The 17,916-nt window shown below is 36.2% G+C and overlaps 1 protein-coding gene across 1 annotated transcript; it reads right to left on the reverse strand.

The window, feature by feature from the left end:
• Nucleotides 1-740: 740 nt before the first annotated feature.
• Nucleotides 741-17,581, reverse strand: sspn (sarcospan (Kras oncogene-associated gene)). Its single transcript, XM_056478164.1, has 3 exons — nucleotides 17,099-17,581; nucleotides 10,389-10,475; nucleotides 741-5,963 (listed from the first exon to the last, which is right to left on the reverse strand). Exons 1-3 carry the CDS (start codon nucleotides 17,336-17,338, stop codon nucleotides 5,604-5,606), a joined length of 687 nt encoding a protein of 228 aa, XP_056334139.1. The 5' UTR covers nucleotides 17,339-17,581; the 3' UTR covers nucleotides 741-5,603.
• Nucleotides 17,582-17,916: the final 335 nt, after the last annotated feature.

The following is a 17,916-nucleotide window of genomic DNA, read 5'->3' on the forward strand; positions in this document are numbered from 1 at the left end:
CACTTTTTAACATAGGAAAAATTATAAGAATACAACAAATTAGCATAATAGAGGGATTTCTGAAGGATCATGTGACTTTTGAGGCTCTTGCTATGGTGCTGAATTTGACCATATTACTCTATTTTTCTCCATGTTTCACTGTATTTTGATCAAATAACTGAGCCTTAAAGACTTAAAAAGAATACACTGTAAAAAGTGATTAGTTGACTTTACACCAAACAAGTAAATTAACACTTTAAAAAAATACTAGGTTCCACACAATTGATTAGTGTTTGGAAAACATGAAGGAATTAAGTTACCATAGTAGTTTTTACAAATGTAAGTATTGATTTAAGGATTGGATATAAAACAATTAGGTTGTCCCCAAAAACAATCAAGAATTGTGTTGTTTGAGCTCATTTTACATAAGTAGTTAGAACAAACAGCAAACATCTTTTTTTGAGTTAAGTTACATTAGGTTTACTCACATTTTAAGTAAAATGCTTAGTAACATTCATAGTTTTACGTTTGGATAAAATAAAAAATAAAAATCTACGTTCCTTTACAGCTCTTCTGCAAGATTATAATATAATAAGCTTATACTTGTGCTATAACCTGGACACAATTGGGTGCTTGGATTTGTGAATGGGACCCTGCTGGCATTTTTGAGTTTGTTTGACCATGAGAGAAGAACACAATTATGAAATTCAGTTAATCACCTTTAAACAACGTGCAATTGATGATGAAGGAGAGAGAGAGGATTATATAAATGCCTTTTATTGGAAATCAGCTCAAAGCAAAGATGAGTCACATAAACCTTATATTTATGGATGTTTTCTTTTTCTTCTGTGCTGAAGCATCGTCTTGCCTCTCTTCCAAACAGCAGAATGAAATGTCCCCCAAAGTTCTTTTAAACACGCATAATTAGGGTTACACACACAGGAAAAAAAAGGTTCTTGAGTTTATTTGTGGTAGTTGAGGGAATATTTATCTTCGCTAAGTGGTTCTTTGGCTTGTAATCATAGCGGAATCAACGTCAGTGCTATGTAGCACCAGTAAGGCTTCTTTGGGGAGGTCAAGATCCTACGTACAGTAGAAGTCAGAATTATTAGCCCCCCTGAATTATTAGCCCCCCTGTTTATTTTTTTTTTCCCAGTTTCTGTTTAATGGAGAGAAGTTTTTTTCAACACATTTCTAAACATAATAGTTTTAATAACTCGTTTCTAATAACTGATTTATTTTATCTTTGCCATGGGGACAGTAAATAATATTTTACTACATATTTTTCAAGACACTTCTATACAGCTTAAAGTGACATTTAAAGGCTAAACTAGTTTAATTAGGTTAACTAGGCAGGTTAGGGTGATTAGGCAAGTTATTGTATAAGGATGGTTTTTTTCTGGAGAATATCGAAAATAAATATAGCTTAAAGGGGCTAATAATTTTGACCTTAAAATGTTTTTTTTTTAATTAAAAACTGCTTTTATTTTAGCCGAAATAAAACAAATAAGACTTTCCCCAGAAGAACAAATATTATCAGACATACTGTGAAAATTTCCTTGCTCTGTTCAACATCATTTGGGAAATATTTAAAAAAGAAAAAAAAATTCAAAGGGAGGCTAATAATTCTGACTTCAACTGTAGCAACATTGTTAAAGATATGCTGTTGTTATAGGGTTACTTTACCCAGAAATTTAAATTGCTATTAATTACCCCCCTACCCCCGCCAATGCCTTTCCAATCCCTGAGACCATTTATCTTTAGAATACAAATGAAGATATTTTAGATGAAATCTGAGAGCTCTCACATCCTCCGTACACTAAAAAAACATCCATAAAGTAGCGGTTTCCTGTATTTTGTGATTCATATTGTTCATTTTTATTTTCCCACATTTATCAATGCTTTTGAATTACATTATGGGGCCTTGATCTTTTTTCCAACAACTTATAACCTTGAAAAATTAAAAAAGTGACTTTTATGAACATTTGTAAGAGTTGAAAGTGATTTATTGTCTGAGTTTGGTGTTGAACATTACGCTACAAAAACCTTGTAATAAACTGCCACATGTTGTGTTATTTTACAGACTGTTCTTTTCTGTATTATTTCTTATACATTTATATTATTTCAAACCACTAAAATGTCAATAAAAGTCACTTTGTTAAACTTTACAGTTGAATTTGCAAAACATCAAAAGTCGACAGAGTGGAGATCAAAGTCCCATAATGCTATTTACAACCATAAATAAACAGAAAACATGAATCCAAAAATACGGAAACTGTTAAGTAAGAGATTTTTTTAAGTATAGACGGCAACAGTCCTGATTCATTTAAAATACAAATACAAAAAAAAATCAGTCTATATGTGGTTTAATCTGAATATTATCATGCAACAAAAACACATTTGTGCGCACATTAAAAATTACTTTATTCAACAGTTTGTTTTTCCTCAGTGTCAGTATAGGGTGCACATTCATGTGTCGTACCTCTAAAATATTACCTCAGATGCGCCTGTGCTTAGTTTCAACAGAGGAAGTAGACATCAGTGCACAGTTCTCGAGAAAATACGCACTATCGACACAGAGAACACACTGTTGAATGGAAAAGTATTCTTTCCCTATATAGTAGGGACATATGCGAATTTGGATGCACATTTTTGAATATATCTTCTAAATGCATGTTGTGTAATTGTTTTGGTTTCATACTAGCTCATAGCTTTCATCAAGGCAAACATAAGCTTAAAGTACACATCAAATCAAAACTAACCATATTTATTTGCTAGATTTGTGCTGAACAATTCATCTGTGCATGTCATTGAGAAAATAAAAATAGTTTGACCTTCTAAATCTAAAATTGAAATCTGAAAATGCACTTCCTCTTTGTTTTCAGTTCAATTCTCAGATTACGTCTGCCTGAGGTATTAGGTGTGGCTAACATACTTAACCACGCCACTCCAACTGTCAATTTTGACAGCGTTATGATAACCAACAGAAATAGTGAGGAGGAGGTGTCTGTTAGGTTGTAATAACTCTCCCCAAACCCTTTTCCCCATCTCTCTGAATGAAATGCCTACTTTACTACATCCAATCAGCTCGCAGTAGGAAAAACAAACCACGCCCACTTAAACATTTTGTTTCTCTAGGGACTGCATCACTATACAGAAAAAAATTTCAGCTTCTGGTTCATGAAGACTTTTTATTTTTTTTAAAGCTTATATTTGATTTCATGGGGTCTTGGATGTCACCTTTAAAGCGACAGACTCTTGACACCTCTTCCTGTTGGCAGTGTTCACATCACTCAGCCCTTTTCATTTGGTTACAAGATTCATCCACAATGAGTTCGTGAATACTCTCTTTTTTTGGTTTGATTGTCAAGTTTTACAATCATTCAATTTCCACCTTGCAAAAAAAAAATAAGTTGCAGTAAACTCGTGTAGAAAAAAACAGCATTACATTTCTATTGCTTGTGCTTAGGCAGTGCCTGCTGTTTGTCAAAGTACCCCTTGAATCCCCCCGATCAGTGAATGTCTGCTGTTTACTGGCTGCAGGAACTGTGACTTCAGTCCACAAGCCATCACTGGACACTGCCTTCATTTCTCAGCTAAAACAGCACTGTTTCTGATTATTTGATATGTTTGTCTTAAATATTTACTTATTTTCACATGCCAAACATCTCTAGTCAGTCTCTAGAGATTTACATCTCTAGTTATCTATCCCTATGTACATGTGTCATATTGCATACTCTGACATATACAGTATATACTTTTTGCATATTTTGCTTATAATTTATATTTTAATAATAATTAATACATATTTTGGATTGTAATTAAAATGAGCAAATTTTATATTTACAATATTATAAAAACATGCACTCATGGGTACCTGACTAGAGTCTTGTCGTCGTCTATCCAAGTTTTAGGAACAACAAATAATACTTGACTTCTAGTTAATCATTTGATAAGTGGCTTGTATGAAAGGCAAAGGCCTCTTGAATACGCTTATTTTACCAAAATAAAATATGATCATGCCTTGATTTTTTTTAATTATATAATTAGTACAGTAAGGTCTGACTTTGCTTAGACAAAAGTCTTGTCATTTAACAGAAATAATGTACAGTATAGAATATAAAGTCATGGTGCAGTGGAAAAAGAATTAATATTGTGTATGACTCCCATGAGCTTGGAGGACTGCATCCATTCATCTCTGCAATGACTCAAATAACTTATTGATGAAGTCATCTGGAAGCGTTCTTGTAGGACTCCCAGAGTTCATCAAGATTCTTTTGAATTCATCTTCAATGCCCCCCCTTCATCTTACCCCAAACATGCTCAGTTATGTTCATGTCTGGTGTTTGGGCTGGCCAATCCTCGAGCACCTTGACCTTCTTTGCTTTCAGGAGCTTTGATGTGGAGGCTGAAGTATGAGCAGGAGCGCTATCCTGCTGAAGAATTTGCCCTCTCCTGTGGTTTCTAATGTAATGAGCAGCACACATGTCTTTATCTCAGGCTGTTGATTTTTTTGCCATCCACTCTGCAGATATCTCGCAAGTCCCCATATTGAATGTAACCCCAAACCATGATTTTTTCTTCACCAAACTTGACTGATTTCAATGTGAATCTTGGGTCCATGCGGGTTCCTATAGGTTTTCTGCAGTATATGTGATGATTGGGGTGTAGTTCAACACATAATTCATCTGAAAAATCTACCTTCTGCCACTTTTCCAAATGATCAACTAGAAGTCAAGTTATTATTTGTTGCTTTTACAACTTGGATTGAAAACAAGACTTTTGTCAGGTAGTCTATGTATGCAAGTCCAGTCATCAAAATTTCTTTATGGCATGACTGCATTCTTTATGACTATCCCTAATAACTGACCATTAGAAAGTAATATATTGCTAACATAGGATAAACTATATTTTGTATTGCAATAATAAGGATCATTATCACAATGATAGATAGATAGATCTATATAGAATGGATGGATAGATAGATAGATAGATAGATAGATAGATAGATAGATAGATAGATAGATAGATAGATAGATAGATAGATAGATAGATGGATGGATGGATGGATGGATGGATGGATGGATGGATGGATGGATGGATGGATAGAAAGATAGTTTTAAGTTATGAATAGTAATTCAACATAATATATTTTAAGTGTATGAAATTTTATCTCAGAAACCCCCTAGAATCACAAGTGAAAATTGTCCAATGTGTGTTTTTGACTAACAAAGTGCAATACTGGCTATGAATTTTTTTATGGATGACATTACCAAAACAGTGACAACAGCACCAGACTGTCATTCATCTTCCTGCTTAAATAGGTCTTGTTTTGCGTCATATACTGATTTCATAGATAAAAATACTCTCCTTGGCAGTGGAATAAAAAAGAGCGTTAACCTTGACGCATGGACATTTTCAAACAGCCAGTGTAGAAAAGTACAAATCTAAAAGAAAAACAGCATAAAACTTTCTAAAACATCATAACTCAGCAAACACAAACAGACTCATTCGATTTCTTTGACAAAAGGTCACACGACGCAAAACTCCCAATGGAAACAAATTCTGCAGCAAACAGTTTCCTTCCCCAAAGGCACAAACGCTCCCAATTCTCCAGAGAAATCCTAAGCTTTCTGCCAGTGCTGGGCAGCAGGAGATCCCGTCTGTAGCCCAGCGAAAAACACCTGGTACCTGTGCTTCCATATTAGGAAGGCTCCAAGCAGACAGACGATGGCCTGGGCCAGGTTGAGCAGCACCTGTAGGAGGTAATACATGGGCAGAGTGCTGGTGATGGCACTGCAGTCTGGCACAGCGCTGAAGACGAACATGCGAGCGATGGGATCCTCTGGGTCCAGGGTGCAAATACAATCCTCACGTGTTTCCCTGCAGCTGAAGCTGTTGGCCAGGGTGTAATGGTAGCACTGGAAGGCGATGACCACCACTGACATGACCAGACCCATTGTGCATAGGAAGAAATACAGGAGCTGAGCGGAAATGAAAAAGCATTTATATAGTCATTAGTGATCCCTGCTGAAAAATCAACAACAATTTAAACAACTACACAAGTTCAACTGGTTGTGTAATGGTTTTTAATGAAACTGATTTGGTCTATTACTTTGCTTATTAGCATATTAACACATTATTACTACTTTTAAAGTACATTATGCATGATCATATTCCACATCCCAAATTTGACTCGATTTCTAAGCCTTTCCAACCATTCATAAGCAGCAAATTAAACGTTTGTTAAGGCATTAGTCATTGTTAATATTTTGTTTATACACTGTAAAATACTGTATTACATGGTTGCCCTTAAAGGAAACCTATTATGCTTCTTTTTACAAGATGTAAGATAAGTCTTTGATGTCCCTAGAGTGTGTTTCAATACCCAAAATACTCAAGAAATCTTGTTTTTAACTCTTTGAAACTGACCCTTTTAGGCTTTGATTCAAATTGTGCCATTTTGGTGACTGTCGCTTTAAATTCAAATGAGATTGTGCTCCCAGCTCTATTTTAAAAAGAAGGCGGAGCTAATGATTTCAAAAGTTGGTATAATGTTAATTTGCTTATTATACATGGAAAAAAATATTCATAAATGTAAATGGGCAGTGACAAAAAAACTAATTCAATTGACATTAAAATAAAATATAGGTCATTACCTGTGTACGATAAAAGAAACAAAAAAATACCAAAGCTTATCTTAAAGCCTTGAATCTTCTCTTTGAATAATTGTAAAGTTTTTTAATATATTGTATATATTTTGATGTCAATTTAATGTTATGTTATTGACCCTCTATGTTCTGTGTTCTAAAATTGCAATAAAAAAATAAATAAATAAAGGGGGAGCTAAAAAATGTTGATGTGTTAGCATAGCAGCAGATTCAAAAAAGAGCTGCTTCTTACTCAGGGCTGTTTATGCTAATGAGGGAAACATTGTCACTAATGGGTGGGGCTTTTGGGAATTAGCCACTAAACTGACAAGACGTAAAATACTTACGTTTTCTCGTGAGATCAGGCTGGTTAAAACCCATAAATCCTAATGTGGTATGTCCCAAAATATATAAGAAACCATTAAAATGTGCTTGTTTGCTCAATTACTTGGTGGCTCAGTGGTTAGCACTGTTGCCTCATAGCAAGAAGGTCGCTGGTTAAAGTTCCAGCTGGGCCAGTTGGCATTTCTGTGTGGAGTTTGCTTGTTCTCTGTGTGTTGCCGTAGGTTTCCTCCGGGTGCTCTGGTTTACCCCACTGTCCAAAGACACGTGCTATAAGTGAATTGAATAAACTAAAATGGCCATATTTTATGTGTGTGATTGAGCGTGTATGGATGTTTCCCAGTACTGGGTTGTAGCTGGAAGGGCATCTGCTGTGTAAAACTTATGCTGGATAAGTTGGTGGTTCATTCCACTGTGGCAGCCTCTGATGAATAAAGGGACTAAGCCAAAGGAAAATGAATGAATGAGTTTGATTGTTTTTAATTGTATTTGTAGAGAAAACTATTACATTTATTACATTCTATTGTTTTTTTTTTCAACAGGTATTTATAGTGTTTAGTTCAAAATGAATCATTATCTCTCATTATTTACTCATTACCGCAACTAAATCACATTTATAAGACTTGATTAATAATCTATTTATCTTCTGGTAGTGATGTCAAATCAATAATATGTACATCTGGTGAAATAATTAGTTTATGTCAGTCATCATGAAATCAGCAAAAACCAAAGAGCATTACTACACATCAACAGGATCCTCTCAATAGGTCAAGAAAGGTCTATATTACACTTCCTCCATCCTTACTGTTCTCTGGATGGGCATTACTGAGCAGTAAGGACATGTTTCTGTCACATTAAACAATCACTGCCCACAGAAAGCAAATTAATGTGTTTATATGATGGACAAGATTAGCGTAGGAGGCAAAAATCTAGCTGTGACAATCGGTTTATGCTTATCCATTCTCCGATAAATGAAAAAGAGTATATGCGTTTACATGACCACATGCAAAATCAGCTTATTAAGCATAATTAGGTTAAAATGTGCATGTAAACGCACTCATTGAAGACTTGCTCATCTTTGAAACGCAAACGTGACCCTGGTCTACAAAAGAAGTCGTAAATATCAATTCTTTGGAATTTTAACATAACATAATTGAACGTCAAGCTTTATTGAGCTTTGGTCGGCAGATCAATGTTTATATGTGAATAAAAGCATAACTTCGATTAAATCTTTATCGTGCAGAGTGATTATGTCTCTTCGAAAGACATATTTTTTTCACCTGGATCTTTTTCTGAACGCTTTGAAGCATCAGAGGTGTGGAAGAATGGATTGGAAATATGGAAATGACATTTTAATAGACTAAACGCCTATACTTGTTCATTTAAAACCAGCTCAGGCTTCTGGCTTGATGACTCAGGAATGTTACTGCCAATGTCGATAGTCTGTTAAATATCGAAAATATGTCTAATTAAAGGAAGAGTATAAATTTAGATTTTGTCATTTAAAGGCATAGTTCACCCAAAATTAACATTTTCATTAAGACAGATAAGAGCCAGAATATGTACTGTGCAATAACAGTGATTTTAAATGTCATTCTTCTATAAAACAAAAGCACTATAAGAATATTAAATGCAAGATTTTTTTAAAATCTCTTTTTTTTTTAAATATTTATAACGGCAAATGTCTTGTTCAAGATTTGACATACACTCAATGACTACTTTATTTAGGTACACCTTACTAATACCGACCCCCTATTGCCATCAGAACTGTCTTAATCCTTCATGGCATAAACTCAACAAGGTACTGAAAATATTCCTCAAAGATTTTGATCCATATTGATATGATAGCATCACGCAGTTGCTGCAGATTTGTCGGCTGTACATGCATGATACAAATCTCCTGTGAATCAAATCTCCACCACATCCCAAATATGCTCTATTGGATTAAGCTCTGGTGACTGTGGAGGCCATTTGAGTACAGTGAACTCATTGTCATGTTCCAGAAACCAGTCTGAGATGATTCGTGCTTTATGACATGGCGCATTATCCTACTGGAAGTAGCCATCAGAAGATGGGTACAGTCTGGTCATAAATGGATGGACGTGGTCAGCAACAATCCTCAGCTAATTTATGGCATTGACATGATGCTCAGTTGGTACAAATGGGCCCAAATTGTGCCAAGAAAATATCCCTCACACCAGTACACCACCACCTGCCTGAATCGTTGATACAAGGCAGGATGGATCCATGCTTTCATGTTGTTGATGCCAAGTTCTGACCCTACCATCCAAATGTGGCAGCAGAAATTGAGACTCATCAGACCAGGCAACATTTTTCTATTTTCTCTATTGTTCTATTTCTATATTTATTCTATTTTCTATTGTCCAATTTTAGTGAGCCTGTGCAAATTAAAGCCTCAGTTTCCTTTTCTTAGCTGACAGGAGTGGCACCTAGTGTGGTCTTCTGCTGCTGTAGTCCATCAGCCTCAAGGTTGGACGTGTTGTGCATTCAGAGATGCTCTTATGCATACCTCGGTTATAACGAGAGGTTATTTGAGTTACTGTTGCCTTTCTATCAGCTCAAACCAGTCTGGCCATTCTCCTATGACCTCTGGCATCAGCAAGGCATTTGCACCAACAGAACTGCCACTCACTGTATATTTTCTCTTTTTCAGACCATTCTCTGTAAACCCTAGAGAAAATGCCAGTAAATCAGCAGTTTCTGAAATACTCAGACCAGCCCGTTTAGCACCAACAACCATGCATCTTTCAAAGTCACTTAAATCACCTTTCTTTCCCATTCTGATGCCCTTTTTGAACAGCAGCAGATTGTCTTGACCATGTCTACATGCCTAAATGCACTGAGATGCTGCCATGTGATTGGCTGATAAGAAATTTGCGTTAACAAACAGTTGGACAGGTGTACCTAATAAAGTGGCCGGTGAGTGTAGGGATTAGAACGTCATGGGGTGAGTAAATGACCATTTAATATGACAATTTTTGAATTTCTGATTAAATAATTCCTTTAAAGTCTACATGAAATCAAAATTGACATTGTTTATTTAAGTGTTAGCACACATTGTTAAACTTGAGGTGAACTATTAATCTATGCAAGTATCTTTTCTCAAAATCTGACTATCTGTTTCTGTTTTAGAATATCAGTCCTTCTTTGATGACATCAGTTTGACGGCTTAGGTGAGATATACTTAGCCACGGCCTTTTGTTAATTTGCTGCAAATAAAAGATAAGAGGAGGAGCTCAAAAATAAAACCCTTCCCCCCTACTCAATATTCTGTTTCCATCATCATACTGGACTAAAAGTCTGCAGCAACTTCAAATTCAACTCTAGACCTGTAACAATACATTTTTACCACTGTAATCCTTATAGAGATGCTAAATCCTCCATTCTTTTGTTCACCTTTATAACAAACTGAAGCAACGCTCTCTCATCAGGCACTCTGGTGATACAGAAGAGGACGAATCCCAGCAGAGACACCACACACATCTGCAAAACACCACATACAGTAGTTTAATGCACCCGCTGTCACTCAAACATCAAATGCACCATATATAAGCCAATCATGCATGCTAATCCACTTTTATTAGGCCAGTTGGAGAGGATCATGTGCATCTCAGAGTCTGTTGGTGAGAAAGGCTGCTATTGTCGCCATGCTGCCACACACGCATCGGTTTAATCTTATTTGCAGTGCAGCAAACCTCCTAAGTTCTACTCTCTGCCAGGCTTGTCATGAGCCAGTCATAACCCTCGTGTAATCAGCATTGTGCAACTCAGCATTGACTTGTCATCTGATAATATATTGACTGCCGCTGCAAATTGAATAGTTTGACCCTCCTCCCTCCCAGATATCTTTATCTCTCACGTTTTTTATCTCGCTCTATTCTCCTCTGTCTCTCTCTCTTTCTCCCTGTGTGTTTCCCCGCTCTTTTTTTCTCAGCGTGATTGGAGTCTTGTGACTAACGTGTGGTATCTAATTTGATTGTTTTTCCCAGGTTCTGAGGCAGAAAAGTCTCGGTGACCTCAGCGTTTTTCTCCTGGAACAGCAGCTTTGGTCTCGTGAGGCCTGAACTTGAGATGCTCTCTGATCTATCTTATGGCTGCAGAATAATGTATGTATAAGTGTGTGTATGTGTGTGCCTCTGTGTGTGTCAGACTCAACATAGACATCCTATAAAGACATTGCTTTAGGTTTATTGCCACATTAGCTAATGCTTTACACTCTAAAAGAGTTGTATCACAGGATAATGTGTCACAGTTGAGCAGGGAATGCTTTTTAAATCGTTATACTGTTTTTATTTTTGATTTATTTTTATGCATTTTTCCTTTCTGTCATGACATAATATTTTTCAACTGAAGCTGTATTGTATGATCACCATATATTGGTGAAAACATTTAGAAGAAACTTTATAGAAACATATAATCTGAGAATTACCAGTATGAACCCACTGATTTAATTACATTTATTAGATGTTTATTAAATTGTGACACATGATTGATGAATAGTAATTCAAATGAGGTATGTCCAGATATGATCACATGATCGGAAATCGGGCCCAATCACGCGGTTTCAGACTTGAACGAAATCGGATGTCACCTCCCTATCAGGACTCGAATATATATATATATCTGTGCCAGTATGTTGACTCTATACTTCTCAGAGTCAGTGTCTATACTCAAGGAGTTGGGGTTAAACCCCGACAAACTGGCCAAATTTGCCCACTATGTGCAATATGGCAACCATCGCATCATCCAGGTTGATGCTGCACACTGGTGGTGGATAATAAATCACCCTCCACCCCCAAAAAATGTGTAAAGCACTTTGAGTGTCCGGAAAAGCGCTATATAACTGTAAGGAATTATTATTATTAAATTACTTAAATTACATTAAACTGATCTAAGATACTTGTATTGCTTACTTAATGTAAAAATATCAAATGTAAGTTAAAACATTATTAACTTGTGTTATAATTTACATAAAAACTAAGTTGACGTGAGTAATTGATATAATTATTTTTCCAGTGTAGAAAGGATTAATGTGTAATCGTAATTTTAACTTCTGTTGGTTTCGTGTTAAAACCCATAGATCTTAATGTAGTGTGTCCCAAAATATATAAGAAACCATTAAAATGTGCTTGTTTTTAAGGGTTAAAGTTTGATTATTGGGGACACGGTGGCTCAGTGGATAGCACTGTCGCCTCACAGCAAGAAGGTCGCTGGTTTGAGTCCCGGCTGGGCCAGTTAGCGTTTCTGTATGGAGTTTGCATGTTCTCCATGTATTGGCATGGGTTTCCTCCGTATGCTGTGGTTTTCCCCACAGTCCAAAGACACGCTATGCGTGAATTAAATAAACTAAAATGGCCATAGTGGATGTGTGTGAATGAGTGTGTATGGGTGTTTCCTAGTACTGGGTTGTAACTGGAAGGGCATCTGCTGTGTAAAACTTATGCTGGATAAGTAAGCGGATCATTCCCCTGTGGCGACCCCTGATGAATAAAAAGACTAAACCGAAGGAAAATGAATAATTGAGTTTGATTGTTTTTTAATGGTATTTGTAGAAGAAACTTTTACATTTGTTACATTCTATTGGGTTTTTTCACAGATATGAATAAAGTGTTCAGTCCATGGTTTAGAAAGGTTTAATATAGACCTTTCTAAAGTCCAAAAGTGAAGAATTCATGTTATTTATTACTTGATTGTTCAAGCTACCTCACAGAAGTGCTCTGTTTGTTATCTGAGTTGTTGAATGTTAACATAAGGTGAATTAAATAAAAAATAATATGAATATTTTATGATATGAATATGAATAATATAAATGATACAGTTTCATTTGAATTATAATGTTACCAAAGATAGAGAAAACTTGCCAAAGACTTGTTTTAATGTTTTTTTGTGTGAAAAAATAAATTTTAAATTATACAAACTTCTCATTTTCTGAAGTTTTATATCAAGTTTAATTTCACAAGTTAATATTGCTTCATAATCCTAAACAAAATAATAGATTAATAACATCCATATCATCTGAAAGCTGATGCATACAGGGTTGTCACTCTGATTCGGTCACTGTTATGTTATCACAAAGTGACTGCATATGCATGTCAGTGCACAGAAATTGCTTTAAGCTGGCTTGAATCATTTGTAGAATCCTTCGCTATTTATAAATGTCCTGTTTGATCTTACCTGCTTATGTTCCTCAGACAAAAATACTGTATAATTGTTGTATTTTTAGATTCGTTTAGCTGAGGAACTTGTGGCGTATTTAAATGTAACTTCTTTTTTTCGTTATAGGCTTCTGTGACTGGAGATCACTGCTGAACAAGCTAAATTCAGTGTGATTACTGTAGCACTGGAGGTAGTTTTCCTTTCCAGATTTCTTGCAATATGACACTCTCAGTGGTGTTCCTTGTGTTAACTTTAAAACTCAGGATTTACCTGCAGATGTTTTAGCATGTCAAGTCTTCAAATCTTCACATTTTCTTCAGTTCTTCCCTCGCTTAACAAAACTAAAACTAAGACTGAAACTACTGGTCAAAAACATTTTCATTTACTGAAATAAAAAATCACAATAAATGAAAAACTAAAACTTACCAACTAAAACTCAAACAGCAGTCACTAAAATGATGAAAAAATAACTCAACTAAAATAATAATTATCAAAAAAAGGTTTATTTTGTATTGACATCTTTTCATAAACTATTTTTTTTTATTTGCCAAAAGAGGAGTTTGTCTGAATTTTTAATGAAACTAAAAATTAAAAACAAACAGCAAGTTTGAAAATCGTAATACAAAATAATACGAAACTATAATAACCTTGGTGTGAACAATCCAAACCACATTGAATCTGATTTAATGTGAATTTGATTCATTTCAATATGTAGTTTAAATCAGATGCAGTCTGCACTGCAAAAATATTGTCTTCTTTCTAGTTAAAATCAAAATTAGTTTTAGGCTTAATAGAAAATAGTTTTTTTTTTCAGAATTGCATCTTGATTTAAGAATTTCTAGATATTTTAATGAGAAACAAGACAAACCCTCTAAATAAGAAAACATTGTTTTGCTATGCGAATTTATAATGCGAAATTAAACAGTCAAATTCGTCAACTTTTAAGTCATGGATTCATTATGACATTTGTCATAATTGTGCAATGATGTGAGTCAGTCTAAGCGTTTTTAAATCAGTATTTCTTTGGTCCCTCTTTCAGAATACAGGGACAGTGGGCTCTTATAACGCATAACTATTAGGGGTTGTGTCGTAAATATTTATAATTACTTCCTCGTCGTTGTCTTTGCTCTTCCCAGCTAACAGGAAACATTCTTCGAAGTTTGGCTAAAATTTTGGCAAGGTCCATTTTTTAATTTATGAGCAAATATTTTTCTATAAACATTTGCCGCAACATTTTTTAGGTTTTCTGGTCTGTAAGTTTCATCAGCATTTTGTTTCTTCACACAATTGTACTTCACCTCTTTTGCTTTGTATGGTTTAGAAAACAGGAGAATATACATTTAGTCCACCTAGTTTACTTAGTGTCCACGTCATTTTTAAGTCCTGATGTTTTTATGATGTATATTTTTTAAACAGAGCTAACTAACATCCTAGACAATGTTGCATGATGATGTGATGATATCGCAATGTTGCCGATTACAGTTCAGCTCAGGTGTGGGAGAGCATTTCTGTGTGTGAGATGGAGCTGTTTTTCAAATGTAAGTATCATATATGCAAAATTCCCAGCTAGCATCATTGTTTTGTATTTTTAAGTTCTGACACAAAATATGTGATAAAGTTGGGCCGGTCCTTGAATGTATATTTCCTTTAGTTTGATGTTTGTCTGATATTTTTTGAATGTCATTACTTGCTTTAGGGGAGCACGATGATGCAGTGGGTAGCACGATCGCCTTACAGCAAGAAGGTCACTGTTTCAAGCCTCGGCTGGGTCAGTTGACGTTTTGCGTGGCTTTTCTCCGGGTGCTTTGGTTTTTCGCACAAGTCCAAAGACATGCGCTATATGTGAACTGGGTAAGATAAAATTGTCCGTGGTGTATGTGTGTAAATAAGTGTGTATGGATGTTTCCCAGTGATGGGTTGCAGCCGGAAGGGCATCCGCTGCGTAAAACATATGCTGAATAAATTGGCGGTTCATTCCGCTGTGGCGATTCCAGATTAATAAAGGGACTAAGCCGGAAATAAAATGAATGAATGAATGAAATACTTGCTTTACTACATGTAGAAAAATCAACAAAACTTGCAAAATGACAAAAATTGATTGTTCTCTATAAGAGATAGTTCATGAATATTAGCTGATATTAATTATCATTTACTCTCCCTTGTGTGGTTTTATACTTTTATGAGTTTCTTTCTTCTGTTGAATACAATAGAAGATTTTTTAAACAATGCTGGTTGCTGGGAACTTTTGTTTTCAACAGAAGAAAGACAGATAAATATGTTTAGAAGAAATGAAAAGTCAGTAAATGATGACAAAATGTTTGTTTTTTGAGTGAATTATCAAAGTTTTCATGCTGGAAGCGTATTTTGTAAAATGAACATTTAGAGAAAATCTAAAAGTGTTTGTTTTACTTTATGGGAACATTGGAAAACATTAATGGAACATTTAACGGCCCAATTCTATTTTTGTACCCCTACCCCATCCCCTTGGCCCTTGAAACAGAATGTGAAGGGCAAGGGCTTCAAAATCCACCCCTAAGAAATGGGACACCACTACAGCACCTGCACACGTCATCATATGTCATCATGATCTCTTCCTTCATTTGAGATCAGACAATCGCGACTGCTGCAGTTATACCAGTCAGGTGTTGTGGACGAAAGTGAGGAGGGGTGGGGGGGATACGTGGGCCCCTAATAATTTCTCTGGGGGCCCCCAAAATTCGTGTGCCCTTAGAATCATCCTAACCCCCATCCCCCTAAGGGTTCCCCTGATACCAGTTGTGTTATTTTTGGATATTTTTCTTCAGGAAATCACTGAAGGCATACATCATGTTCTCATAACGATCTAGTGTGGGAATAAGATTGTAACTGTACTGTGCATTTACACAGTGGCGATATTCATCTATGTAAACACAAAAAACAACATTAACATTATGGCAGACACTGTAAATAGGTCAATTCCAGCCAATAGACTTTTCTGACAGGGTATTCAAGTGTCATCGAGTGTCAGTATATTGTTGGACTGCTCTACATGAGTTATTATTATAAATTAAAGATCCCAGTATTAAATGTATTAAAACATATACTTGTTTGTTGTAAAAATTTGTAATAATGACTAAAAATTCTAATTTGTGCATCTACCTCTGGGTACAGCTATGCTGCCGTTGTGGCTGGTGTATTCTGGGAAATTGTCTTACCCCTTGGTTTCGAGTATGGTCCTGAAAAATCTCTATTCGAAGGGCTATCTACCCCTTCCCCTTAGCCCTATGCCTTCAAGCTAGAGAATTGGGACACCCCTACCCTTTCACATGAACGCGCAAAACGAGGAGTAGTGGTAAGGGGGAAGGGCTAAGGGGTAGAATTAGGATTGGGCCTAAGTCAAATATGAAAGAAACATGAAAACATATTTTTTATTTTAGTTTAAGTTATTAAAAGTGAATAACTTTTAGTTTATATAAAATTTAACATCATTATACTCAATTTTATATGATGCAAGTGAAATTACTTGTAAAGTTAACTTGATTCAACTTAAAAATTCAAGACCTCAACTAATTTCCTACAGTTCTTTCTACAGACTTCCACAGCACATTACCTTATAAATGAATGTGTATACACTCGACTTCATTGTTCTTAGGTGTGACAGCATGCCTTACACCATCTTTGTTATGGCACTTTTGTGCATGCAAGTCATTTCAGGACCATAATCAATTCAGACTCAAATAATATTTGCCACATTTAAAACAATAAATGAATAAAATGAATGAATCGCAGCACTAAAGCTTGCAGTGCAAAGTCAGATATTATTCTGTCTTACTCAAATGCACACATGCTTGCTTATATGTACTGTATGCTTATGTACAGTATGGCCACAGGGCCAATGGAGCCAACGAGGCCTCATGCATGGCCCCCGAAAGAGTAAACAAGGCATGCTGGGAGTTCAAAATCAAGCTTACAATGATGCCGGCCCAATGGGGCGTCTCCCGGGCCAGCAGAGAGGAGCTAATGGCAAGCATGAGGAAGGCCACAGCTGCCACTGCGATGCCCAGCAGAAGCTGCAGGAGAGCCACCAGCAGAGGAAAGCGGCAGCCACAACATTTCTGGGCTTCCTCCAGCACCGGGCCTCCAGTTTCTGTCTTTCCCTTCTTCTCACTACTTTGGTTGCCTCCTACCTTCGGATTCATCCCCAACCCCATAATTCCTCCTGTCTTGTGTTGAAACTCTCAATCTTCCTTTAAAGGCCGACTGGACGCTCTTGGTTTTTAGTCCTTTCTTCCTGCCGTTTCTTTTGCTGGACTGTTTCTTCACACTGGCCTTCCCCTCCCTCCTCACTGAAGGCTTTTCTCTCTCTCTACTATTCAGATTCAGAAAGGGCTCTGAACTAATATGGAAAACATTTGGAGCAGATTCCAGAAGAGCCGCATATAGAGCACTGGAGAGAGGAGACGGAAAGGAGGGAGGCTGGAAAAGGGGAGGGAATATGTATGAAGGGGGACTCCAACACACGACAACTGCTAGTCTCCCTGAAAGCAAACAGGAAATGGGGATCTTACAAAGCAGAAATGCTTCTCGTCACTGGTGAGAGTTTGAATCCTGCCAGCCTCACACTGTGTGTAATCTATTCATAAACAGCCTGGAGTCAGTCACATGATTCTGATGAAGTTACGTGACCCGCAGGCATGTGAGAGCGGGTTACAGTTAATCTCTCATGAATATTATGAGTGAGTGCAGATGTGCTACGTGCTCAATTCGTTTTGTGTTAATTATGGAGAGT

This window comes from Danio aesculapii, chromosome 18 (assembly GCF_903798145.1).
Source record: "Danio aesculapii chromosome 18, fDanAes4.1, whole genome shotgun sequence".
Taxonomy (NCBI): domain Eukaryota; kingdom Metazoa; phylum Chordata; class Actinopteri; order Cypriniformes; family Danionidae; genus Danio; species Danio aesculapii.

Bases quoted from the DNA above. Each gene is read 5' to 3' on its own strand.
- sspn (XM_056478164.1), bottom strand. From the start codon at position 17,338: ATGGGGTTGGGGATGAATCCGAAGGTAGGAGGCAACCAAAGTAGTGAG. The intron at 10,476-17,098 runs GTAAGCTTGATT...GGTGTTTTGCAG, and splicing joins CCCATTGGGCCGGCATCATT to ATGTGTGTGGTGTCTCTGCT. The intron at 5,964-10,388 runs GTGAACAAAAGA...ATTTCCGCTCAG, and splicing joins TGCTTCAGTTTGTTATAAAG to CTCCTGTATTTCTTCCTATG.